We start from the raw sequence: 26621 nt of genomic DNA on the forward strand, positions 1-26621 counted from the left end.
ACAATATGTCTATTTTATGTTTGCATCATAAAATTTACGTGTTTTTACTTTTGGAAGTCACCAGAGGGCTTCAAAGTTCAGCAGCAATTTTCCAATTTTTCACAAAATTTCCAAACTCACAATTTTTCATGGACCAGTTCAGGTTTGAAGTGGATTTGAAGGGTCTTCATATTAGAAATACCCCACAAATTACCCCATTATAAAAACTGCACCCCCCAGAGTATTCAAAATGACATTCAGTCCGCGTTTTAACCCTTTAGGTGTTTCACAGGAATAACAGCAAAGTGAAGGAGAAAATTCACAATCTCCATTTTTTACACTCGCATGTTCTTGTAGACCCAATTTTTGAATTTTTACAAGGGGAAAAAGGAGAAAATGTATACTTATATTTGTAGCCCAATTTCTCTCGAGTAAGGACATACCTCATATGTCTATGTAAAGTGTTCGGCGGGCGCAGTAGAGGGCTCAGAAGCGAAGGAGCGACAAGGGGATTTTGGAGAGTACGTTTTTTTGAAATGGTTTTTGGGAGGCATGTTGCATTTAGGAAGCCCCTATGGTGCCAGAACAGCAAAAATCCCCCACATGGCATACCATTTTGGAAACTAGACCCCTTGAGGAACGTAACAAGGAATAAAGTGAGCCTTAATACCCCACAGGGGTTTCACGACTTTTGCATATGTAAAAAAATAAAAATAAAATTTCACTAAAATGTGTGTTTCCCCCCAAATTTCACATTTTTGCAAGGGTTAATAGCAGAAAATACCCCCCAAACATTGTAACCCCATCTCTTCTGAGTATGGAGGTATCCCATAAGTTGACCTGAGGTGTACTATGAGTGAACTACAATGCTCAGAAGAGAAGGAGTCATATTTGGCTTTTTGAGAGCAAATTTTGCTCGGGGGCATGTCGCATTTAGGAAGCCCCTATGGTGCCAGGACAGCAAAAAAAAAACACATGGCATACCATTTTGGAAACTAGACCCCTTGTGGAACGTAACAAGAAATAAAGTGAGCCTTAATACCCCACAGGGGTTTCACGACTTTTGCATACGTAAAAAAAAAATAAAAAAAATCACTAAAATGTGTGTTTCCCCCCAAATTTCACATTTTTACAAGGGTTAATAGCAGAAAATACCCCCCAAAATTTGTAACCACATCTCTTCTGAGTATGGAGGTACCCCATAAGTTGACCTGAAGTGCACTACGGGCGAACTACAATGCTCAGAAGAGAAGGAGTCATATTTGGCTTTTTGAGAGCAAATTTTGCTCGGGGGGCATGTCGCATTTAGGAAGCCCATATGGTGCCAGGACAGCAAAATAACCCCAACATGGCATACCATTTTGGAAACTAGACCCCTTGAGGAACGTAACAAGGCATAAAATGAGCATTTACCCCCCACTGGTGTCTGTCAAATCTTTGGAACAGTGGGCTGTACAACATTTTTAATTTGCACAGCCCACTGTTCCAAAGATCTGTCAGACACCTGTGGGGTGTAAATTCTCACTGCACCTCTCATTACATTCCGTGAGGGGTCTAGTTTCCGAAATGGGGTCACATGTGGGGTTTTGTTTTTTTTGCGTTTGTCAAAACCGCTGTAACAATAAGCCACCCCTGTGCAAATCACCTCAAATGTACATGGTGCACTCTCCCTTCTGGGCCTTGTTGTGCGCCCCCAGAGCACTTTGCGCCCACATATGGGGTATCTCCGTACTCGGGAGAAATTGTGTTACAAATTTTGGGGGGCTTTTTTCCCCTTTACCTCTTGTCAAAATGAAAAGTATAGGGCAACACCAGCATGTTAGTGTAAAAAGTTTATTTTTTTTACACTAACATGCTGGTGTAGACCCCAACTTCACCTTTTCATAAGGGGTGAAAGGAGAAAAAGACCCCCAAGATTTGTAACACAATTTCTCCCGAGTACGGCGATACCCCATATGTGGCCCTAAACTGTTGCGCTGAAATACGACAGGGCTCCAAAGTGAGAGAGCGCCATGCGCATTTGAGGCCTGAATTAGGGATTTGCATAGGGGTATTCTACGCCAGTGATTCCCAAACAGGGTGCCTACAGCTGTTGTAAAACTCCCAGCATGCCTGGACAGTCAACGGCTGTCTGGCAATACTGGGAGTTGTTGTTTTGCAACAGCTGGAGGCTCCATTTTGGAAAGAGTGGCGTACCAGACGTTTTTCATTTTTATTGAGGAGGGAGGGGGGCTGTGTAGGGGTATGTGTATATGTAGTGTTTTTTACTTTTTATTTTATTTTGTGTTAGTGTAGTAAAGTGTTTTTAGGGTACAGTCGCACGGGCGGGGGGATTACAGCGAGTTTGAGCTGCCGCGCAAAATTTGCTGCATCGCAAACTTGCAGCCCGATACTCACTGTAAGCCCCCTGCCCATGTGAATGTACCCTGTACATTCACAGGGGGGGGACCTCCAGCTGTTGCAAAACTACAACTCCCAGCATGCCTGAGAATGTTTGGGAGTTGTGGTTTTGCAACAGCTGGAGGCACACGGGTTGGGAAACACTGAGTTAGGAAACAATGTTTCCCAACCAGTGTGCCTCCAGCTGTTGCAAAACCACAACTCCCAAACATTCTCAGGCATGCTGGGAGTAGTAGTTCGGCAACATCTTTAGAGCCAGATGTTGCCGAACTACAACTCCCAGCATGCTTGGAGTTGTAGTTTTGCAACATCTGGAGGACTACAGTTTGCAGACCACTAATACAGTGGTTCCCAATCTGTGCCCTTCCAGATGTTGCAAAACTACAACTCCCAGTATGCCAAAACTGTCCAGGCATGCTGGGAGTTGTAGTTCTGCAACATCTGAAGGGCCAGATGTTACAGAACTACAACTCCCAGCATGCCTGGACAGTAAGGGCATGCTGAGGATGTGTAGTTTTGCAACATCTGGAAGGGCACAGTGGTCTCCAAACTGTGGACCTCCAGATGTTGCAAAACTGCAACTCCCAGCATGCCCAGACGCCAAGGGCTGTCTGGGCATGCTGGGAGTTGTAGTTTACAGGGTCCTATTACAGCAATGCATGTCGCTTTACGGCGACGTGCATTGCTGTAAAGGGCCCGACCGCGGCTGAAGATCCACTCACCTGTCGCCGCCGCCGTCGTCTTCATCGTCTGGATCCGGGTCTTCAGGGACGAGGTAAGTACCGGGGCCGGTCCCCAGCACTCCCCCGTCCCCCGCCGCGTTCTCCGGTCTTCCTCCCGTCCTCTCCGGACTTTCAGGGGCCGGGCAGGACGGGAGGAAGTAACCGCCCCCCCTCCTGCGATTGGTCGGTTAACTAACCGACAGATCGCAGGGGATCGGAGGAGGTGGCCGGCTTGCCACCTCGCTCCGATACTCCAGCATGGTCCTGGCTGTCTGTGACAGCCGGGATCATGCGAAATTACCGGGCGGTCGGGTCCCAGAGACCCGATCAGCCCGGTATCGCCGCAGATCCCAAGGGCGATTTCCCTTGCGATTTGCGGCGATCGCCGACATGGGGGGCCTACATGGCCCCCCTCGGCGTTTGCCCTGGATGCCTGCTGAAGGATTTCAGCAGGCATCCAGTTCCGATCTCTGCCCGGCGAGCGGCAGAGACCGGAAAACGCCATGACGTATGCATACGTCATGGGTCCTTAAGACCCAGGGTGTGAAGACGTATGCATACGTCATGGGTCCTGAACAGGTTAATCTCCATATATTTCTACCCATATTGACTCCACATTATCATTTCCCTCCAAGATATCCTCCAGCAGTGCAGCCTTCAGACTGGACTTTACATAAAGACAGAGTCCTCCCCCTTTCCATTTTGTCCGATCCTTCCTGAATAGATTATAACCCTGTATGTTGACCGCCCAGTCACAGCTATTGTCCAACCAAGTCTCTGTTATACCCACTATGTCATAATTCTCCGCAGACCTCAACCCCTCCAGTTCATCTGTTTTATTGGTCAGACTTCTGGCATTAGTCAACATGCAATTGAATGGTGTATGATTTTTCTTCCTTTGAAGCCTATCCCTATTAACTATTCTAACCACTCCCTCTGCTCCACCCCCACATTAATAAGTCCCCCCTCTCTATCTACACTATCTTCCACCTCTATGTTGTAGATTCTCTCCCCCCCAGTCCCTAGTTTAAACACTCATCCACCCTTCTAGCCATCTTCTCCCCAAGCACAGCTGCACCCTCCCCATTGAGGTGCAGCCTGTCCCTATGGTAGACCGGTAACCGACAGCGAAGTCGTCCCAGTTCTCCATGAACCCAAACCCCTCCTTCCTACACCAGCTTCTGAGCCACTTGTTTACCTCCCTGATCTCCTGCGGCCTCTCTAGTGTGGCTCATGGTACAGGTAATATTTCACAAAATATTACCTTGGAGGTCCTTGCCTTAAGCTTGTTTATATGATATGACAGATACACTTTAAAAGGTGGATGTCATGGGAGCAGAAAAGGTATAAACTTCTTTTTTTTTTTTTTACTTCCCAGCACTCCTCTTGGAGGAAGGGGCAGGTACCATATCATGATCAATGCATGAAAGTGAAACCAGAACGGCATGCAATGAATGGCCTATAGCTGCACAATAATAGCAGGTAATACATTTTCTGCTCTAAGAACAACTATTTGTGATAATACATCTCAGTGAATTATGACAGACTATATCAATATAATTTGAGGCCAATAAAAGCTGCAAATAGTATGTAGAAAACAGATTAGCATACAATTCTGACATGTTCTATTTTGTCACTCTAACATACCTTGATGATGTCCCCAATGCAGTGACTAGGGCTTGAAGTAAACCACCAATAAAAGGCCAAGGGTTCCTCCTCGTAACAATGAAAAATAACAACGGGAGTACCACCAAAGCATGTATGAGAAGTCCTATTATGACAGTGATAGTGTACATTCCAAGTTGACCACCCATAACCAGCAGGTCGTCCATTTCAAGGATTTTTCCTGAGATTAGAAACATTATTCCAATGGGGGCATACCTGTGAACCATAAAAGAAAGAGTTTTGTGTTTTCATACATTTTGATCTTTAAAAGCAGAGGTATAAAGCCTTTGAGATTATTTAAAGCAGAACTGTCAATTCTCCTTACAAGTCTGTTCAATACTTGTATTGCCCATGAACAATTATTGTGGATCATATTTTTTAGAACTCTTTCTTTTTTTTTTTTTTTAGTTGTACACCAGTTCGGTGGCATACAAAAGTAACAGATTTTTGTGCAATCCATTTTTTTTTCCCCTTACACCACTTTTACAAAAAGTGAACAGGGCTTAGCAGTGGTGTACCTATGAAGGGGCAGGGGGTGTGGTCTGCCCCGGGTGCCTCTGACTTGGGGGGTTAATTCCCATCACGGCCCCATAAGCAGAGATCTTTCACTATGAGGCCAGTTAAGGGAGGAGGCAGCACCACATGTAGTGTATTTACTGCCAGCACCATAGTATCATCACGTTTTGACATGTATTTCATAATAGGCGCCTAGATTTCAGAACAATCTACCTTCTTTATGATACGGTGCTTCCTGCTAAGACATAGAATAGTATTATGCTGGGTCAATTAGAAAAACAACTATTCTACACAGTGCTGCACGATAGTAATTTTTCAAATTTTTAGTAGAGGTACCTATTAAAGGCTACCTAAAATTTAAAAAAAAGATGAGATTGCCACGATCACTAAAACAAAGGGAGCGGTTTGCCAATTTGTATCTGCGCTTTACTGCTCAGCTCTCCAGTCCAAATTTTCTGTGTATCCATACACTGCTCACGTTGGTTTCCAAGAAAAGTTCAGCGGTGACGCAGACACAAATGGGCACAGAACTTCCTTCTTTGAAAAATAACACTGACATACAATGATGATATAATCCCCTTTTGTTTATAAACAAAACAGTTGTGGATACTGCTTTACATCCACAGCATTTCCACAGCAAGATCCACAATGTTACGCCGAGCGCTCCGGGTTCCCGCTCCTCCCCGGAGCGCTCGCTTCACCTCCTCCGCTGCAGCGCCCCGGTCACGTCCTCTGACCCGGGGCGCTGCGATCCTGCTGCTAGCCGGGATGCGATTCGCGATGCGGGTAGCGCCCGCTCGCGATGCGCACCCCGGCTCCCCTACCTGACTCGCTCCCCGTCTGTTCTGTCCCGGCGCGCGCGGCCCCGCTCCCTAGGGCGCGCGCGCGCCGGGTCTCTGCGATTTAAAGGGCCACTGCGCCGCTGATTGGCGCAGTGGCTCCAATTAGAGTTATCACCTGTGCACTCCCTATATTACCTCACTTCCCTTGCACTCCCTTGCCGGATCTTGTTGCCTTAGTGCCAGTGAAAGCGTTCCTTGTGTGTCCCTTGCCAGTGTTTCCAGACCTTCTGCCGTTGCCCCTGACTACGATCCTTGCTGCCTGCCCCGACCTTCTGCTACGTCCGACCTTGCTTCTGCCTACTCCCTTGTACCGCGCCTATCTTCAGCAGCCAGAGAGGTGAGCCGTTGCTAGTGGATACGACCTGGTCACTACCGCCGCAGCAAGACCATCCCGCTTTGCGGCGGGCTCTGGTGAAAACCAGTAGTGGCTTAGAACCGGTCCACTAGCACGGTCCACGCCAATCCCTCTCTGGCACAGAGGGTCCACTACCTGCCAGCCGGCATCGTGACAGTAGATCCGGCCATGGATCCCGCTGAAGTTCCTCTGCCAGTTGTCGCTGACCTCACCACGGTGGTCGCCCAGCAGTCACAACAGATTGCGCAACAAGGCCAACAGCTGTCTCAACTGACCGTTATGCTACAACAGTTGCTACCACAGCTTCAGCAGTCATCTCCTCCGCCAGCTCCTGCACCTCCTCCGCAGCGAGTGGCCGCTCCTGGGATACGCTTATCCTTGCCGGATAAGTTTGATGGGGACTCTAAGTTTTGCCGTGGCTTCCTTTCCCAATGTTCCCTGCATCTGGAGATGATGTCGGACCTGTTTCCCACTGAAAGGTCTAAGGTGGCTTTCGTAGTCAGTCTTCTGTCCGGAAAAGCCCTGTCATGGGCCACACCGCTCTGGGACCGCAATGACCCCGTCACTGCCTCTGTACACTCCTTCTTCTCGGAAATCCGAAGTGTCTTTGAGGAACCTGCCCGAGCCTCTTCTGCTGAGACTGCCCTGTTGAACCTGGTCCAGGGTAATTCTTCCGTTGGCGAGTATGCCGTACAATTCCGTACACTTGCTTCAGAATTGTCCTGGAATAATGAGGCCCTCTGCGCGACCTTCAAAAAAGGCCTATCCAGCAACATTAAAGATGTTCTGGCCGCACGAGAAATCCCTGCTAATCTACATGAACTTATTCACCTAGCCACTCGCATTGACATGCGTTTTTCTGAAAGGCGTCAGGAACTCCGCCAAGATATGGACTCTGTTCGCACGAGGCGTTTCGTCTCCTCGGCTCCTCTCTCCTCTGGTCCCCTGCAATCTGTTCCTGTGCCTCCCGCCGTGGAGGCTATGCAGGTCGACCGCTCTCGCCTGACACCTCAAGAGAGGACACGACGCCGTATGGAGAACCTCTGCCTGTACTGTGCTAGTACCGAACACTTCCTGAGGGATTGTCCTATCCGTCCTCCCCGCCTGGAAAGACGTACGCTGACTCCGCACAAAGGTGAGACAGTCCTTGAGGTCTACTCTGCTTCTCCACGTCTTACTGTGCCTGTGCGGATGTCTGCTTCTGCCTTCTCCTTCTCTACAGTGGCCTTCTTGGACTCTGGTTCTGCAGGAAATTTTATTTTGGCCTCTCTCGTCAACAGGTTCAACATCCCAGTGACCAGTCTCGCCAGACCCCTCTACATCAATTGTGTAAATAATGAAAGATTGGACTGTACCATACGTTTTCGCACGGAGCCCCTTCTTATGAGTATCGGATCTCATCATGAGAGGATTGAACTTTTGGTCCTCCCCAATTGCACCTCGGAGATTCTCCTTGGACTTCCCTGGCTTCAACTTCATTCCCCAACCCTGGATTGGTCCACTGGGGAGATCAAGAGTTGGGGGTCCTCTTGTTCCAAGAACTGTCTAAAACCGGTTCCCAGTAACCCTTGCCGTAACTCTGTGGTTCCTCCAGTAACCGGTCTCCCTAAGGCCTATATGGACTTCGCGGATGTTTTCTGCAAAAAACAAGCTGAGACTCTACCTCCTCACAGGCCTTATGATTGCCCTATCGACCTCCTCCCGGGTACTACTCCACCCCGGGGCAGAATTTATCCTCTCTCTGCCCCAGAGACTCTTGCCATGTCCGAATACGTCCAGGAGAATCTAAAAAGGGGCTTTATCCGTAAATCCTCCTCTCCTGCCGGAGCCGGATTTTTCTTTGTCTCCAAAAAAGATGGCTCCCTACGTCCTTGCATTGACTACCGCGGTCTTAATAAAATCACGGTTAAGAACCGCTACCCCTTACCCCTCATCTCTGAACTCTTTGATCGCCTCCAAGGTGCCCATATCTTCACTAAATTGGACTTAAGAGGCGCCTATAACCTCATCCGCATCAGAGAGGGGGACGAGTGGAAAACGGCATTTAACACCAGAGATGGACACTTTGAGTATCTGGTCATGCCCTTTGGACTGTGCAATGCCCCTGCCGTCTTCCAAGACTTTGTCAATGAAATTTTTCGTGATCTATTATACTCCTGTGTTGTGGTATATCTGGACGATATTCTAATTTTTTCTGCCAATCTAGAGGAACACCGCCGGCATGTCCGTATGGTTCTTCAGAGACTTCGTGACAACCAACTCTATGCCAAAATTGAGAAATGTCTGTTTGAATGCCAATCTCTTCCTTTTCTAGGATATTTGGTCTCTGGCCAGGGACTACAGATGGATCCAGACAAACTCTCTGCCGTCTTAAATTGGCCACGCCCCTCCGGACTCCGTGCTATCCAACGCTTTTTGGGGTTCGCCAATTATTACAGGCAATTTATTCCACATTTTTCTACCATTGTGGCTCCTATCGTGGCTTTAACCAAGAAAAATGCTGATCCCAAGTCCTGGCCTCCTCAAGCAGAAGACTCCTTTAAACAACTCAAGTCTGCCTTTTCTTCGGCTCCCGTGCTCTCCAGACCTGACCCTTCCAAACCCTTCCTATTGGAGGTTGATGCCTCCTCAGTAGGAGCTGGAGCTGTTCTTCTACAAAAAAATCCTTCCGGGCATGCTGTCACTTGTGGTTTTTTCTCTAGGACCTTCTCTCCAGCGGAGAGGAACTACTCCATCGGGGATCGAGAGCTTCTAGCCATTAAATTAGCACTTGAGGAATGGAGGCATCTGCTGGAGGGATCAAGATTTCCTGTTATTATTTACACCGACCACAAGAACCTCTCCTACCTCCAGTCGGCCCAACGGCTGAATCCTCGCCAGGCCCGGTGGTCTCTGTTCTTTGCCCGATTTAATTTTGAGATTCACTTTCGTCCTGCCGATAAGAACATTAGAGCTGATGCTCTCTCTCGTTCCTCGGATGCCTCAGAAGTTGATCTCCCTCCGCAACACATCATTCCACCTGACTGCCTGATCTCCACTTCTCCTGCCTCCATCAGACAGACTCCTCCAGGAAAGACCTTTGTTTCTCCACGCCAACGCCTCGGAATCCTCAAATGGGGTCACTCCTCCCATCTCGCAGGTCATGCGGGTATCAAGAAATCTGTGCAACTCATCTCCCGCTTCTATTGGTGGCCGACTCTGGAGACGGATGTTGGGGACTTTGTGCGAGCCTGCACTATCTGTGCCCGGGATAAGACTCCTCGCCAGAAGCCCGCTGGTTTTCTTCATCCTCTGCCTGTCCCCGAACAGCCTTGGTCTCTGATTGGTATGGATTTTATTACTGATTTACCCCCTTCCCGTGGCAACACCGTTATTTGGGTGGTCGTTGATCGATTCTCCAAAATGGCACATTTCATTCCTCTTCCTGGTCTTCCTTCTGCGCCTCAGTTGGCTAAACAATTTTTTGTACACATTTTTCGTCTTCACGGGTTGCCTACGCAGATTGTCTCGGATAGAGGGGTCCAATTCGTGTCTAAATTCTGGAGAGCTCTCTGTAAACAACTCAAGATTAAATTAAATTTTTCCTCTGCATATCATCCCCAGTCCAATGGACAAGTAGAAAGAATTAACCAGATCCTGGGTGATTATTTGCGACATTTTGTTTCCTCCCGCCAGGATGACTGGGCAGATCTCCTTCCATGGGCCGAATTCTCGTATAACTTCAGGGTCTCTGAATCTTCCTCCAAATCCCCATTTTTCGTGGTGTACGGCCGTCACCCTCTTCCCCCCCTCCCTACCCCCTTGCCCTCTGGTCTGCCCGCTGTGGATGAAATTTCTCGTGACCTTTCCATTATATGGAGAGAGACCCAAAATTCTCTCTTACAGGCTTCTTCACGCATGAAGAGGTTCGCGGATAAGAAAAGAAGAGCTCCCCCCGTTTTTTCCCCTGGAGACAAGGTATGGCTCTCCGCTAAATATGTCCGCTTCCGTGTCCCTAGCTACAAGTTGGGACCACGCTATCTTGGTCCTTTCAAAATTCTGTGTCAAATTAATCCTGTCTCTTATAAACTTCTTCTTCCTCCTTCTCTTCGTATCCCTAATGCCTTTCACGTCTCTCTTCTCAAACCACTCATCCTCAACCGTTTTTCTCCCAAATCTGTTCCTCCCACTCCTGTTTCCGGCTCCTCGGACGTCTTCTCGGTCAAGGAGATTTTGGCTGCCAAAAAGGTCAGAGGAAAAAATTTTTTTTTAGTAGACTGGGAGGGTTGTGGTCCTGAAGAGAGATCCTGGGAACCTGAGGACAACATCCTTGACAAAAGTCTGCTCCTCAGGTTCTCAGGCTCCAAGAAGAGGGGGAGACCCAAGGGGGGGGGTACTGTTACGCCGAGCGCTCCGGGTTCCCGCTCCTCCCCGGAGCGCTCGCTTCACCTCCTCCGCTGCAGCGCCCCGGTCACGTCCTCTGACCCGGGGCGCTGCGATCCTGCTGCTAGCCGGGATGCGATTCGCGATGCGGGTAGCGCCCGCTCGCGATGCGCACCCCGGCTCCCCTACCTGACTCGCTCCCCGTCTGTTCTGTCCCGGCGCGCGCGGCCCCGCTCCCTAGGGCGCGCGCGCGCCGGGTCTCTGCGATTTAAAGGGCCACTGCGCCGCTGATTGGCGCAGTGGCTCCAATTAGAGTTATCACCTGTGCACTCCCTATATTACCTCACTTCCCTTGCACTCCCTTGCCGGATCTTGTTGCCTTAGTGCCAGTGAAAGCGTTCCTTGTGTGTCCCTTGCCAGTGTTTCCAGACCTTCTGCCGTTGCCCCTGACTACGATCCTTGCTGCCTGCCCCGACCTTCTGCTACGTCCGACCTTGCTTCTGCCTACTCCCTTGTACCGCGCCTATCTTCAGCAGCCAGAGAGGTGAGCCGTTGCTAGTGGATACGACCTGGTCACTACCGCCGCAGCAAGACCATCCCGCTTTGCGGCGGGCTCTGGTGAAAACCAGTAGTGGCTTAGAACCGGTCCACTAGCACGGTCCACGCCAATCCCTCTCTGGCACAGAGGGTCCACTACCTGCCAGCCGGCATCGTGACACACAACTCAGATTTTGACTTTCCAATTGAGGTCAATTTGACTTTCCATTTAAAGTAAATGTTCTAATTGAAGTCAATGTGCTGCTTTGGTATGGGTACAGTATGTTCACATAGGGTGGCTAAGCTGCAGAATTTCTGCTGTGGAAAATTTACAATGCTTCTGTACCAAAATCCACATCAGAAAATCCTCATCAAATCATGCAGATTTGTGTATGGATTTGTTGAGCAACTTCAGATTTTTTTATTGGCATATCAATAAAGTGATTGTCTCGTAAAATCTGCAGTGGATTCAGTGTGTGTGAATGCAGCCTTACTGCAGATTTATTCACGGAAAATCTGAACAAAATTTGAAGCATGTCTGCAGCATAAGTTGGTATATGTCAATGCAGACTTTAATCCATATGCACTAATATCGTCTGAAGTGGTAATGGTGTCGCGGAATTATTTAGGTATTATGTAGGGGCATCGCTGGATATAACTGCACTATAATCACTTAAATGGTGGGATCAAGGAATGTTTTAGACAAATATTTTAGGGGTTGTGGGTGTTGCCAAATGTTGGATCCACACTGGGTGCCAAATACTCTAGGTAGGCCATGGGGCTAAGCAGGGGTTAGAGAAATTGGTGTAAATTATGACAGAAATATACTCCAGCTGGTGCTGGCATCAGATTGAGCTTGATTTACTTTGATCATGCAAGACATAACAGGTTTTCAATTGAAATTCAATAGCAAATGTGTGCATTGTTAGCATCAAGATAGAGAAGTACGCAAAAAAGGGAAACATCCCATTGAACAAAGTAGTCAAAGTGAAACATGGGTTGGGGTTTGGGTGGAATGGTCTGTATAGTGTTTATTGACCTCATTGTGTATACTACTTATTCCTCTTGCTTCGGCAATTGTGATTGCACAAGTCACTACAGTTAGTTGTGTGTATCTTATTCAGTAATGCACTATATGAACCCCTCCATATCAAAGTCAGGATGTGTTGAATATAGACAAAGCAGGATTTTTTTTTTGTTTAACATTCCTTGATTTAAGATTCCTTGTACTGATTCTTTTCTTTTTTTTTTTTTTATAATATTGTATTTTAAGTATTTTTTTTTATAAATCCTATGCAGAGCTCACAATACAATACAATTTACTGAGACATTAGTTTTGTATTATTCGCAGTTGATCCAAATTATGTGCTTGAAAAAATTTCTCTTTTGTGTAACAGTAACTGGACAGTAACTACCCAGAGCAGCAGCAAATCCCCATAGCAAACCTATCCTGCTGTGGTCCTTTCCCCACATGGACAGAGATGGCAGCAGAGAGCACAGGAAACAAAACGGGGGAGATTTATAATTGTTTTGCTGTGAAAAGTCTTTTTTTTGTGTGGTTTTATTTTGCACAGTTTTTGCTGTAGGACTTTATTATGGCACAAATTAAATTTCACCTCACAAACGGCTGTGAGCTGCCAAATTGGAAGTTTGCTTTCATTTTCCCTCAGACTGAGTTGCCTGTGCTCCGGAGACCTGTGTGCTCGGTACAGAAGGTGCTGTCATAGCAGGTCGCCCTACTTGTAAGTGTTTAATGTTAAAAAGTATTTCTGCCGGTCTTATTTTTTAACTGTTTGTATGTTGCAGGTCCTTTTCTGCCTTTTTTCCCTTAGACAGAGTTGGCCCTGCTTAATCGCCAATTGTCCAATAACAGAACAACCTGGCGTGCCCCAAGTTGGAATAACAGAGAGCTGTTGTGTCTGTTTGTTAAAGGGGTAGTCCAGCTTTAGACATTTTATCCCCTATCCAAAGGATTATGTGTGGAGCTGCATCTCCAGGCTTAGAAACCGAATGTTTTCGGGACTGGAGACGTGACATAACGCCCCGCCCCCCCCATTGGATAGGGGATAAAATGTCTTAAGCCGGAATACCCCTTTAACCCCTTAGAGACAGAGCCCATTTTGACCCTAAGGACAGAGCATTTTTTGTAAATCTGACACATTATGCATTAATGACTCTGGGATGCTTTTACTTATGAATTTGATTCAGATATTGTTTTTTTGTGACATATTTTTCGGGAAAATTTCAAAATAGACATTTCTCAGGGACCAGTTCAGTTTTGAAGTTAATTTTAGGGTCTTTATGTTAGAAATGCCCCATAATGGACCCCATTATGAAAACTGCACCCCTCAACATATTCAAAATGACATTCAGAAAGTTCTTGTAGCCCCACTTTCTTCATTTTTACAAGGGATAAAAGGTAAAACAAGACCCCCAAAATGTGTAAACTAATTCATCTCGAGTAAGGAATTACCTCATGTGTATGTAAAGTGCTCTGTGGGTTGACTACAGGGCTCAGAAGGGAAGGAGCGACTATGGGCTTTTGGAGAGCAAATTCTGCAAAATTTGGAAGCCCCCATGGTGCCAGAACAGCAAAAAAACAAACAAACACATGGCTCACTATTTGGGAAACTACACCCCTCAAGGAACGTAACAAGGGGTACAGGGAACCTTAATACCCCACACATGGTTGAAGAACTTTCATTGAAGTTGGATGAGAAAATGAAAAATTAGATTTTTTTCACTAAAATGCTGGCGTTACCCCAAATTTTTTATTTTCACAAGGGGTTTTAGGAGAAAAAGCCCCCCAAAATTTGCAACCCCATTTCTTCTGAGTATGGAAATACCCCATATGTGGATGTAAAGTGCTCTGCGGGCAAACTACAATGCTCAGAAGAGAAGGAGCCCCACTGAGCTTTTGGAGAGAGAATTTGGTTGGAATGGAAGTCGGGGGCCATGTACGTTCATAAAGCCCCCGTGCCACCAGAACAGTGGACCCCCTCCCCCCCCCCCCCACACTTGACCCCATTTCGGAAACTACACCCCTCACGAAATGTAAAAAGGGGTGCAGTGTGCATTTACACCCCACTGGCGTTTGACATTTCATTTTTACAGACGACTGTGGGATGTAAATGCTCACTGCACCCCTTGTTACATTCTGTGAGGGCTGTAGTTTCCAAAACAGAATCACATATGGGGGGGATTTCACTGTTCTAACAGCATGGGGGCCAGATGGCCTTCAATTCCAGACAAATTCTCTCTCCAAAAAACTATTTTGCTCCTTCTCTTGTGAGCCCTGTAGTGCCCCAGCAGAGCACTTTACATCCACATATGGGTTATTTCCATACTCGGAAGAAATGGGGTTACAAATTTTGGTTTATTTTTTTTCTCCTTTTACCTCTTGTGAGAATGAAAAGTAAGGGGCAAAACCAGCATGTTAGTGTAAAAAATGCTGGTGTAGACCCTCAACTTTTTCTTTTCATAAGGGGTAAAAGGAGAAAATTTGTAACACAATTTCTCCCGAGTATGGAAATACCCCATATGTGGCCCTTAACTGTTGCCTTGAAATACGACAGGGCTCCAAAGTGAGAGAGCGCCATGTGCATTTGAGGCCTAAATTAGGGATTTGCTTCGGGCGGAACCGGATGTAAGCATTACACTTGCCTTCGCCACCAAAACAGGGTGCATCCAAGTTGTTTACCATTTTTATTGGGAGTTTGGGGGGGGGGGTTGTCACTGTGTAAGGATGTGTATATGTAGTGATTAACCCTAAAACTACAACTCTCAGCATGCACTGACAGCCAAAGGGCATGCTGGGAGTTGTAGTTATGCAACAGCTGGATGGGTACAGTTTGGAGACCACGGTGTAGTGGTCTCCAAACTGTGGCCTTACAGATGTTTGAAAACTACAACTCCCAGCATGCCCAGACTGTCCAGGCATGCTGGGAGTTGTAGTTCAACAACATCTGAGGGGCCAGATGTTGCCGAACTACAACTCCTAGCATGCCTGACTTGCTGGGCATGCTGGGAATTGTAGTTTTGCAACATCTGGAGGGCCACAGTTTGGAGATCACTGTGTAGCGGTCTCCAAACTGTGGCCCTCCAGATGCTGCAAAACTACAACTTTCAGCATGCCCAGACTGTACAGGTATGCTGGGAGTTGTAGTTCTGCAACATCTGAAGGGTCACATGTTACATAACTACAACTCCCAGCATGCCTGAACTGTCTGGGCATGCTGAGATTTGTAGTTTTGCAGCATCTGGAAGGCACAGTTTGTAGACCGCTATACAGTGATCTCCAAACTTTGGACCTCCAGATGTTGCAAAACTACAATTCCCAGCATGCCCAGACAGCCCCGATCAACCTTATTTTCCAGGCGATCGGGTCACCAAAAACCCGATCAGCCCAGAAAAACTGTGATTCGCCGGTCAGAATTGACCAGTGAATCACGGCGATCACCATTATGGGGGGGGGGGGGGTGGGGGGGAGGGGGGGTCTCAGGACCCCCCTAGGCATTGAAACGGGATGCCTGCTGAATGATTTCAGCAGGCATCCCATTCTGATCACCTCCCGGCGAGCAGCAGTGATCAGAAATACGCCCTCTGTCCCAAACAGGTTAAAGGGGTACTCTGGTGGAAAACATTTATTTTTTAAGGTCTTTTCAAGTCAACTGGTGCCAGAAAGTGAAACAGATTTGTAAATTACTTCTATTAAAAAATCTTTTGAGCAGCTGTATGCTATAGAGAAAATGTTGTTCTTTTTGAATTTCTCTTTTGTGTTGTCCACAGTGCTCTCTGCTGACACCTGCTGCCCGTGTCATGAACTGTCCAGAGCAGCATAGGTTTGCTATGAGGATTTTCTCCTGCTCTAGACAGTTCCTGATACAGACATCAGGTGTCAGTAGAGAGCACTGTAGACAATACAAAAAAGAACAGAATTTCCTCTGTAGCATACAGCCACTAAAAAGTACAGGAAGGGTAGAGATTTTTTAATAGAAGTCATTTACAAATCTGTTTAACTTTCTGGTACCAGTTCACCGGAGTACCCCTTTTAAGGCACATGCACCAACCTTCAGACTAAACGCAGCTTACCTGTTCCCAAGCTGTCTCCCCCGAATGTTTTCAACAACTAGGCCAGTGTTTCTCAACCAGTGGGCCTCCAGCTCTTGCAAAACTACAACTCCCAGCATGCCCAGACAGCCAAAGGAATTGTAGTTTTGCAACAGCTGGAGGCACAATGGCTGGGAAACACTGTCCTAGGACATTGTGGCTAGGATTGTCACTGCTCCCTGGTCTCAAAACTTGGGGCTCTCACTTTGCGCTCTCCAGTTTATTAGGTGAGTGACAATTTAAAGGGGTACTCCGGTGAAAACCTTTTTTCTTTTAAATCAACTGGTGGCAGAAAGTTAAACATATTTGTAAATTACTTCTATTAAAAAATCTTAATCCTTCCAGTACTTATTAGCTGCTGAATGCTATAGAGGAAATTCCTTTCTTTTTGGAACACTGATGACATCATGAGCACAGTGCTCTCTGCTGACATCTCTGTCATGTATGCTGTATGCTAAGGTCAGCATGGTGGCTCAGTGGTTAGCACTGCTGCCTTGCAGTGCTGGGGACTTGGCTTCAAATCCCACTAAGGACAACAATAAATAAAGCGTTGTTATTATTATTATAACATCAGCAGAGAGAACTGGGCTCAGAGAGCATTCCAAAAAGAAAAGAATTTCCTCTGTAGGATTCAGCAGCTAATAAGTACAGGAAGGATTAAGATTTTTTAATAGAAGTAATTTACAAATATGTTTAACTTTCTGCCACAAGTTGATTTAAAAGAAAAAAGGTTTTCACCGGAGTACCCCTTTAAGGCGATTTGGCTCACAGAGCAACTCAAACACATGAATACTCTCTCCGGCTGGTTGTTAGAAAATACTAGGACAGCAGTGGTGTCTCCAGCTGTTGCGAAATCTATACATATAAAACTCAATGTGTGTGTATGTTCCAGCATCACTTCCAAACGGCTGAAGATATTACCATGAAACTTGGTACACATGTTACTTATATACTTATATGTCAACAACAAACATAGGATAGGTAATTTAACCATTACCCACCCATTTGCGAGGGTCAGGGTTTTTGTTTAAAGTCCCATACAAGTCTATAGGAAATACAGTAAGTAAATGAAGCTCAATCTGATGCCAGGACCAGCTGGAGTATATTTCTGTCATAACTTACACCAATTTCTCTAACCCCTGTATAATAATAATATAATACAGTAAAATCTCCCAATAGCAGACACTCACGAGGAATAAAAAAAAGTGTCCACTATTGGGAAATGTCCCCTTTTGGGGAAAAAAAGGCTTGTCTTTTTAAATGACGGAATACTGTTCTGTACTCACTCCAGTGTGTAATTACCTACAAAACACAATAAAAAGCTAAATATCAATAAATCATTTTGCACTGTAATAAGGCTTTAAAAAATATCAACAATATAATTCATTAGGAAAAGTAATGCCAAATCATTCCCCCATTCTCTTATACCCCTGTTCTTCTTACCTGGCCAGCAGGCAGTGACAAGTGACGCTCCTGTGCACTTCACTCAGTGAGCCAGTGACAAGTGACGCTCCTGTGCGCTTCACTCAGTGAGCCAGTGACAAGTGACGCTCCTGTGTGCTTCACACAGTGAGCCAGTGACAAGTGATGCTCCATACGTCACATGCCTTCTGAGTGAGGCGCAGGGGAGTGTCACTTGTCACTTCAGGTAGCCACCGCTGCTTACGGCTGTCACTGTCCTCACTGAGTGAAGCGCAGAGGAGCAAAAAGAACAGGGGGATGAGGGGATGGAGGAATGATTTGGCATGGGAATAAGGGAATGATTTGGCATGGGAATAAGGGAATGATTTGGCATGGGGGGATGATTTGGCACAGGGGGGATGATTTGGCACAGGGGGGATGATTTGACACAGGGGGATGATTTGGCACAAGGGGTTTGCTGGGGCTGCTACAGGGGGGTCCAGCAGGGGCCAGGGGAACCCGAGTCACTTACTGGGGTATTGGCTGTACCCCCCTGACGGCAGCCCTACAAGGTAGGATGGCACGTTAGCCTGGTTGTCCCCTATTGGGAGTGTATTGTCCCCGATTTGGTGTCCACGACCGCTATTGGGAATGTCCCCTACTCAGAGGGTGCAAATACATTAAGTCCTATGGGACTCTTCCGGGGAATTAAAAACTGTCTGCTATTGGGAGGTGTCCACTAAGGGAGATGTCACTGTACTCTAAAAATCTGCAGTGGATTCAGTGTGTGTAAATGCAGCCTTTCTGCAGATTTATTCCAGATTTTGACTTTCCCATCAAAATCAACAAGAAAAATCTGAACAAAATTTGAAGCATATACAGACTATACAGTTGCATTCATTGTTTCTTCTTTTTATTTTACACATGATAGCTTTTCTTTCTGTGATGACATGTATTTTTATCACAAATTACTGTGAACACACGATATTGGTGGATATGTAATAACTAGTCTTTTAATGTAATGAATGCACTAGAACATGTACTTTATACTAAATAATTGTGTTGTTTGTATAAATCTTGTGGAAATCTGCAATTGCTTAAAAAAATAGATAAAAAAAAATCTATGAAATTGTTGTCATTCTTAAAGGGGTACTCCGCCCCTAGACATCTTATCCCCTATCCAAAGGATAGATGTGAGATTGCCAGGGGGGACCCCCGGGATCTCCGCTGCAGCACCCCGCTGTCATTACTACACAGAGCAGACTCGCTCCGTGCGTAATAACGGGCAATACAGGGGTTGGAGCATCGTTACGTCACAGCTCGGCCCCCTCATGACGTAAAGGCCCGCACCCTCAATACAAGTCTATGGGAGGGGGCGTGGCGGCCATCACGCCCCCTCCCATAGACTTGCATTAAGGGGGCGGAGCCGTGACGTCACGATGCGACGGCCCCTGTATCGCTGGTCATTACGCACGGAGAGAGTCTGCTCTGTGCAGTAATGATAGCGGGGTGCCGCAGCTGAGATCCCGGGGGTCCCCAGCAGCGGGACCCGGCGATCTGACATCTTATCCCCTATCCTTTGGATAGGGGATAAGATGTCTAGGGGCAGAGTACCCCTTTAACCCCTTAAGGACGCAGGACGTAAATGTACGTCCTGGTGAGGTGGTACTTAACGCACCAGGACGTACATTTACATCCTAAGCATAACCGCGGGCATCGGAGCGATGCCCGTGTCATGCGCAGCTGATCCCGGCTGCTGATCGCAGCCAGGAACCCGCCGGCAATGGCCGACGCCCGCGATCTCGCGGGCGTCCGCCATTAACCCCTCAGGTGCCAGGATCAATACAGATCCCGGCATCTGCGGCAGTTCGCGATTTAAATGAACGATCGGATCGCCCGCAGCGCTGCTGCGGGGATCCGATCATTCATAACGCCGGACGGAGGTCCCCTCTCCTTCCTCCGTCCGGCTCCCGGCGTCTCCTGCTCTGGTCTGTGATCGAGCAGACCAGAGCAGGAGATGACCGATAATACTGATCTGTTCTATGTCCTATACATAGAACAGATCAGTATTAGCAATCATTGCATTGCTATGAATAGTCCCCTATGGGGACTATTCAAGTGTAAAAAAAAATGTAAAAAAATTTAAAAGTAAAAAAAAGTGAAAAATCCCCTCCCTCAATAAAAAAGTAAAACGTCCATTTTTTCCTATTTTACCCCCAAAAAGCGTAAAAAACATTTTTTATAGACATATTTGGTATCGCCGCGTGCGTAAATGTCCGAACTATTAAAATAAAATGTTAATGATCTCGTACGGTGAACGGCGTGAACGAAAAAAAAAAAAGTCCAAAATTCCTACTTTTTTTATACATTTTATTAAAAAAAAATTATAAAAAATGTATTAAAAGTTTTTTATATGCAAATGTGGTATCAAAAAAAAGTACAGATCATGGCGCAAAAAATGAGCCCCCATACCGCCGCTTATACGGAAAAATAAAAAAGTTAGAGGTCATCAAAATAAAGGGATTATAAACGTACTAATTTGGTTAAAAAGTTTGTGATTTTTTTAAAGCGCAACAATAATATAAAAGTATATAATAATGGGTATCATTTTAATCGTATTGACCCTCAGAATAAAGAACACATGTCATTTTTACCATAAATTGTACGGCGTGAAAACTTAGCAAAATTGCGTTTTTCGTTTTAATTTCCCCACAAAAATAGTGTTTTTTGGTTGCGCCATACATTTTATGATATAATGAGTGATGTCATTACAAAGGACAACTGGTCGCGCAAAAAACAAGCCCTCATGCTAGTCTGTGGATGAAAATATAAAAGAGTTATGATTTTTAGAAGGCGAGGAGGAAAAAATGAAAACGTAAAAATTAAATTGTCTGAGTCCTTAAGGCCAAAATGGGCTGAGTCCTTAAGGGGTTAAAGGGGTATTCCAGGTATTTTTTTTTTTTTACCTTTTTTTTCAACTGGCTCCAAAAAGTTAAACAGATTTGTAAATGACTTCTATTAAAAAATCTTAATCCTTCCAGTACTTATCAGCTGCTGAAGTTGTTATTTTCTTTCTGACAACGGTGCTCTCTGCATACACCTCTGTCTGTCTCAGGAACTGTCCGAAACATTAGAGGTTTGCTAAGGGGATTTGCTCCTACTCTGGACAGATCCTGAGACAAGCAGAGATGTCAGCAGAGAGCACTGTTGTCAGACAGAAAAGAACAACTCAACTTAAGCTGATAATTACTGGTAGGATTAAGATTTTTTTAATAGAAGTAATTTATAAATCTGTTCAACTATCTGGAGCCAGTTGATATATAAAAAAATGGAATACCCCTTTAAGAGTGGTTTCTTCCCTCCTCTCTCTCTCTTCTCTTGAGTTGGGAGGATGAATAATGAAAAATAATCATGTTGACAGACAACATTGTATATTTTTGGAAGTAGAAAGAAATGATGGTACATGCCAACAAGTAGTGATTTACATACAATTAATCAAGATAACTGTATAATTTTGCATTTTCTGGTCACCCCTTGAAAGTGTGACAGACAATATATAAAAATGCTTAAATTATATTTGACTACACACAAACTTCCCAGCCTGCTATATAAAACATTCCTTTTCTTTGTTGTTTAGGTTTTGTTGTTTTGTATATATATTAGCCTTACCATATAATGATTGCCACCAGCCTCATAATGGCTTCATTAAGACAATCAAAGAATTCCTTCAGAGCTCTTCCTTGTTCCTTCATCTTTCCAATGACTAGTCCAAAGCACATGGAGAAGACTACCAGGCCCAAAGCATTTACACCATTTGCTGAACCTGTAACAGGTACTACTTCTTCTATTTCCATCATCTCCTGAAGTCTTCCCATAGCCCGCGTAACATTTTCCATTATGTCACTGATGTTAACTGCTTCAGTGGGCTGTTCTGTTGGTACTGTAAAGTTCTGATCAGGTGGAGTGGGTATTTTGTAAACCTTTGTCTGGTATTGGGTCTTGTACTGCATGGAAAAAAAAATGTATTACAAATTAAAACTCAACAAAGAACACACACCACAGGGATTGTGTTTATCCAAAGTTTTTATCCGTTTCTTTTCAAATGGAAAATACATACTTTTTCAATATGGATATCAAATGAATAATAATAATTTCCAGGGATCTGAAAGTTTGTGGTATAGTTATAAATTAAACAACATCGAAAACAGAACTAATGTCATATCACAATGTTGGTTAAGTCTGACAAATAGAAACCAATTTTATGTCTCTTTCTTTTGGCACATTTAAGATAAAATTATTTAAAATATTAACGTGGAGCTCTAGGTAGAAATCAGACAAACAAGTTACATACTAGTTATTCAATGACAGTATTAGGCTAGGTTTCCACTTTTCCAGCAAAAACACCCAACAAAACACCACTTTTGCCACTTTTGCCACTTTTGCCAACCAGATATTAGCTGAAAGTCAATAAAGAATTATGAAATGCCAAACCCACATGGCATTTTTTCACTCTTTTTGGGTGTTTTTTTGCTGTTGTTGCTGCTCAGTAGCAGTTTTCTAAAAGCACAGCATTCTGAGACTATAGTGTTGTTACATATATATATATACTTGCTGAGTACCCGGCGTTGCCCGGTTTTTCCTTCCTATTCCTTGTTGGGGAGGAAAATAAACAAAGGAGGAAGCTTTTGACTTCATATCCAGTCCTCATATATTGTCGTCATATCCCAACCCCATATCCCGACATCCTATCCTGACCTCCTATCCCGACCTCCTATCCCGACCTCCTATCTCGACCTCCTATCCCGTCCTCCTATCCAGACCTCCTATCCCGTCCTCCTATCCAGACCTCCTATCCCGTCCTCCAATCTCGACCTCCTATCTTGACCTCCTTTCCCATCCTCCTATCTCGACCTCCTATCTCGACCTCCTATCCAGACCTCCTATCCAGACCTCCTATCCAGACCTCCTATCCAGACCTCCTATCCCGACCTCCTTTCCCGTCCTCATATCTCGACCTCCTATCCCGTCCTCCTATCCCGACCTCCTACCCGACTTCCTATCTCGTCCTCATATCCGGTCCTCCCATCCTGTCCTCATATCCCGACCCGTAATATCTGTACCAGGTATTGAAATATCTCTATCATACGGAAGTTATGTGGGAACATGCATTTCCCATTGATTTGCATGAGACTTTAAACAAAAACCCTGACCCTCACAAATGGGGGTAGTTAAGGGTTAAATTAACTATCCTATATTTTAAGTGGACATATAAGTAACATGTGACCAAGTATTATCGAAATATCTCCGGCTGTTTGGAAGTTATGCTGTAATATATATTTCCCATTGACTTGTATGGGACATTAAACATAAACCCCGCCCCTGGCGAATGGGGGTGAGTAAGGGTTAAATCATCTATCCTATGTTTGTTGTTGACATATAAGTAACATGTGTGCCAAGTTTTATGTTAATATCTTTAGCCGTTTGGACGTTTTTGTGGAACATACATATATACATACATACATACATACACACACACGTTGAGTTTTATATATATAGATTTTTTATAAATAATTAAATTTTTTCCCACAGAAGTCAATGAGAGGCAAAAAAAACATTATCGATAAAGCTATGTGGGTTTAGCATCGCCATTTTTTACTATTGTCTTTCCCCCAAATTATTCAATAGCATGACAAAAGACTTGCATAATAAAAAATGCAAGGAAAAAAATGTCTAAAAAAGTAACGCCTAGACTAAAACCAACTACCGTATTTATAAAAAAATAAATTAAAAAAAGCCACTTCTTGGGAGTACAAAATCACAGGCCATGTGATTTTGTGGCAGTTTTTTTTTAGGGAAAAAAAAAAACACATGAGCAAAAAACAAGTGGAAACCTAACCATAGAAGAAACTAACCTCTTCTCAACCCTTCATGTATCAGTACATTATGGGACGGTTGAGGGAGTATGGCGCAGGCTCAGGTCCGTGCCATCCGCTGACATCCCCCTGAAATGACAGACATCAAAGATCCCTTCAATGTCCTTCATTTAACTGTTTAAATGCCACGATCAAAAGTGATTGCTGCATTTAAATGTTACATCCTCATAATCACTGGTGTCTAGTGGCCCCATCGACCACACTGCAGGGTACCGATGGGTTGCTGGGGAAGCCCCAGGCCTTACCTGTGTCTCGGTGTCTGCCATAGCTTGGTAATTGTTAAAGCCTGTATTAGTCAATGTCTGTGTAAGCCGTCGACACAAATATCTATGTAATTCACCGACTGATTGCTTATAATATGCCCCTAGGGGGGCCCAAAAGTATAATTAAACCACTCTTTTTCCAAATAAAATCACTGTAAACAAAATAAATAAATAAACTTATTTGGTATCACCACATGCGTAATTGTCCCAACTATTACATTATCACTCTCTTGCACAGCATTAAAAACCGCTCATGGCGCAAAAAATAAACCCTAACACAGCTCCTTAGGTGGAAAAATGAAAAAGTCATGGGGGATCAGAACACAGTTTTCAAAAGTTTTTCACATTTTTTTTTTTACTATAAAATGAAACCTAAATCATCCAAGTGTATGAAGGTAAAGAAGAAATTCGGCAACTCACCACTGCTGCAACAACTAAAGACTTTATTCCAAAGCTTGGTTCATGGCACATATCGTGGCAAGGGAGTGAAGGAAAGAGGCAGGGGGTACCTGTGGAACAGCGCAGTTTCGTGCCTTGCTGGTACTTCTTCAAGCCACGCAGACGCTTGATCCAACAAGCTCCCCTGCTAATGAACCAGGTGAGCAGGGATACTGAGGCGGGGACAGGGAGGGGCCACATACCGGTAAACAAACACATAACAATTGTAAAAGATAAATATATACAAAACATTTTAAAAAGACACTTAAATCCTGCCTGTCATTGAGACCGGCCAGTCCCAAGGCGTTCAGCTTCATAATCCACTGAGATTCCTTTAGCAACAATATACGGTGTCTATCTCCTCCCCATCTCTGAATCTTAACTGTTTCCAGTCCGGCAAATTCCGGCCTTTCCCCCCGTAGACTTCTTTAATGTGGGATATAAATCTTGGTGCTCTGTGTCCTGTGACAATGGACCATATATGTTCTCTTATCCTCATAAACATCTTTTAGTCTTCCCTATATAAAAGAGTCCACAGGGGCAAATGAGGGTGTAGACCACGTTAGTGGCGCGGGAAGTAATCAGGTAAGGAATAACCTGTTCGTGGCCACCAATGAATGTCACTCTACTATTGATATTTAACGCATAGAATGAAGAGTATCCACAAGGTTTGTTGCCTTTTGGGGCTGTCTTGGTTATCCATATGTCCTATCTGTGTTCGGGGTAGTAGATTTTAATTTGTTCCCTAGTGTGATGTTTTTTCTGTAAGCAATGATGGGCTTAGTTTTCGCTATATCTTTGAGGTCAGGGTCAGATTCCAGAATGAACCAGCCTTGAGAATAGCAGTTCTGATAGTCTGGTTCAGATTGGAATTAGAAAAAGAGAACATGAAGCGTGTATTATCCTGAAGAGATTTAGTTTTAGTTTGTGTATGGGAGAGAAGAGTACTACAATCTACTTTTTCAGCTTCATCAAAGGCCTTTTTAATAATCTCATTGGGGTAACCCCTAGCTTTGAGTCTATTTTTGAGGTAATTTGCTTGCCAAATATTTAGTTTCATCTGAATTGTTCCGTTTGAGTCTGAGGAATTGTGAGTAGGGAATAGTGTTTTTACACGGTGGAGGGTAGGAGCTGGATAATCTCTTCAGGATAATACACGCTTCATGTTCTCTTTTTCTAATTCCAATCTGAACCAGGCTATCAGAACTACTATTCTGAAGAGCTGGTTCATTCTGGAATCTGAACCCGACTTCAAAGATATAGCGAAAACTAAGCCAATCATTGCTTACAGAAAAAACATTACACAAGGGGACAAATTAAAATCTACACAGATAGGACACATGAAAACTGGTTAACCAAGACAGCCCCAAAAAGGCAACAAACCTTGTGGACACTGTTCATTCTGTGTGTTAAAAATCAATAGTAGAGTGACATTCATTGGCAGCCACAAACAGGTTATTCCTTACCTGATTACTTGCCGCACCGTTTACGTGGTCTACGCCCTCATTTGCCCCTGTGAACTCTTTTATATAGGGAAGACTAAAAGATGTTTATGACGATAAGAGAACATATATGCTTCATCGTCACAGGACACGGAGCACCAATATTTATATCGCACATAAAAGAAGTCTACGGGGGGAATGGCTGGTGTCTCAGATTTGCCAGACTGGAAACAGTTAAGATTCTGAGACGGGGAGGAGATAGACATCGTATGCTGTTGCAAAAGGAATCTTAGTGCATTATGAAGCTGAACGACTTGGAACCGGCCGGTCACAATGACAGGCACGATTTCAGTGTCTTTTTTTTATAATGTTTTGTATATATTTATCTTTTTCTATAGTTATGTGTTTGTATAGCGGTATGTGGCCCCGCCTTGTCCTCGCCCCAGTATCCCTGCTCACCTGCTTCATTAACAGGTGAGCTTGTTGGATCAAGCATCTGCTTGGCTTGAAAAGGTGCCTGCAAGGCAAGAAACTGCGCTGTTTCACAGGTACCCCCTGCCTCTTTCCTTCCCCTCCCTTGCCACGATGCATGTCATGAACCAAGCTCTGGAATAAAGCCTTTCGTTGTTGCAGCAGTGGTGAGTTGCCAAGTTTCTT

The 26621-nt window shown here is 44.9% G+C and overlaps 1 protein-coding gene across 6 annotated transcripts in view; it reads right to left on the reverse strand.

The window, feature by feature from the left end:
• LOC130367859 (excitatory amino acid transporter 1-like) overlaps window positions 1-26621 on the reverse strand; it is a 338220-nt gene that overhangs the window by 17023 nt on the left and 294576 nt on the right. For all 6 annotated transcript variants that reach the window (XM_056570764.1, XM_056570754.1, XM_056570782.1 and 3 more), the window contains 2 exons: window positions 21558-21892; window positions 4749-4982 (listed from right to left, as the gene is read on the reverse strand). In XM_056570764.1, coding sequence (XP_056426739.1) covers window positions 4749-4982; window positions 21558-21892 — 569 coding nt within the window. The remainder of the gene's footprint in view (window positions 1-4748; window positions 4983-21557; window positions 21893-26621) is intronic.

The sequence above is a fragment of the Hyla sarda genome, chromosome 1, assembly GCF_029499605.1.
Source record: "Hyla sarda isolate aHylSar1 chromosome 1, aHylSar1.hap1, whole genome shotgun sequence".
Lineage (NCBI taxonomy): Eukaryota > Metazoa > Chordata > Amphibia > Anura > Hylidae > Hyla > Hyla sarda.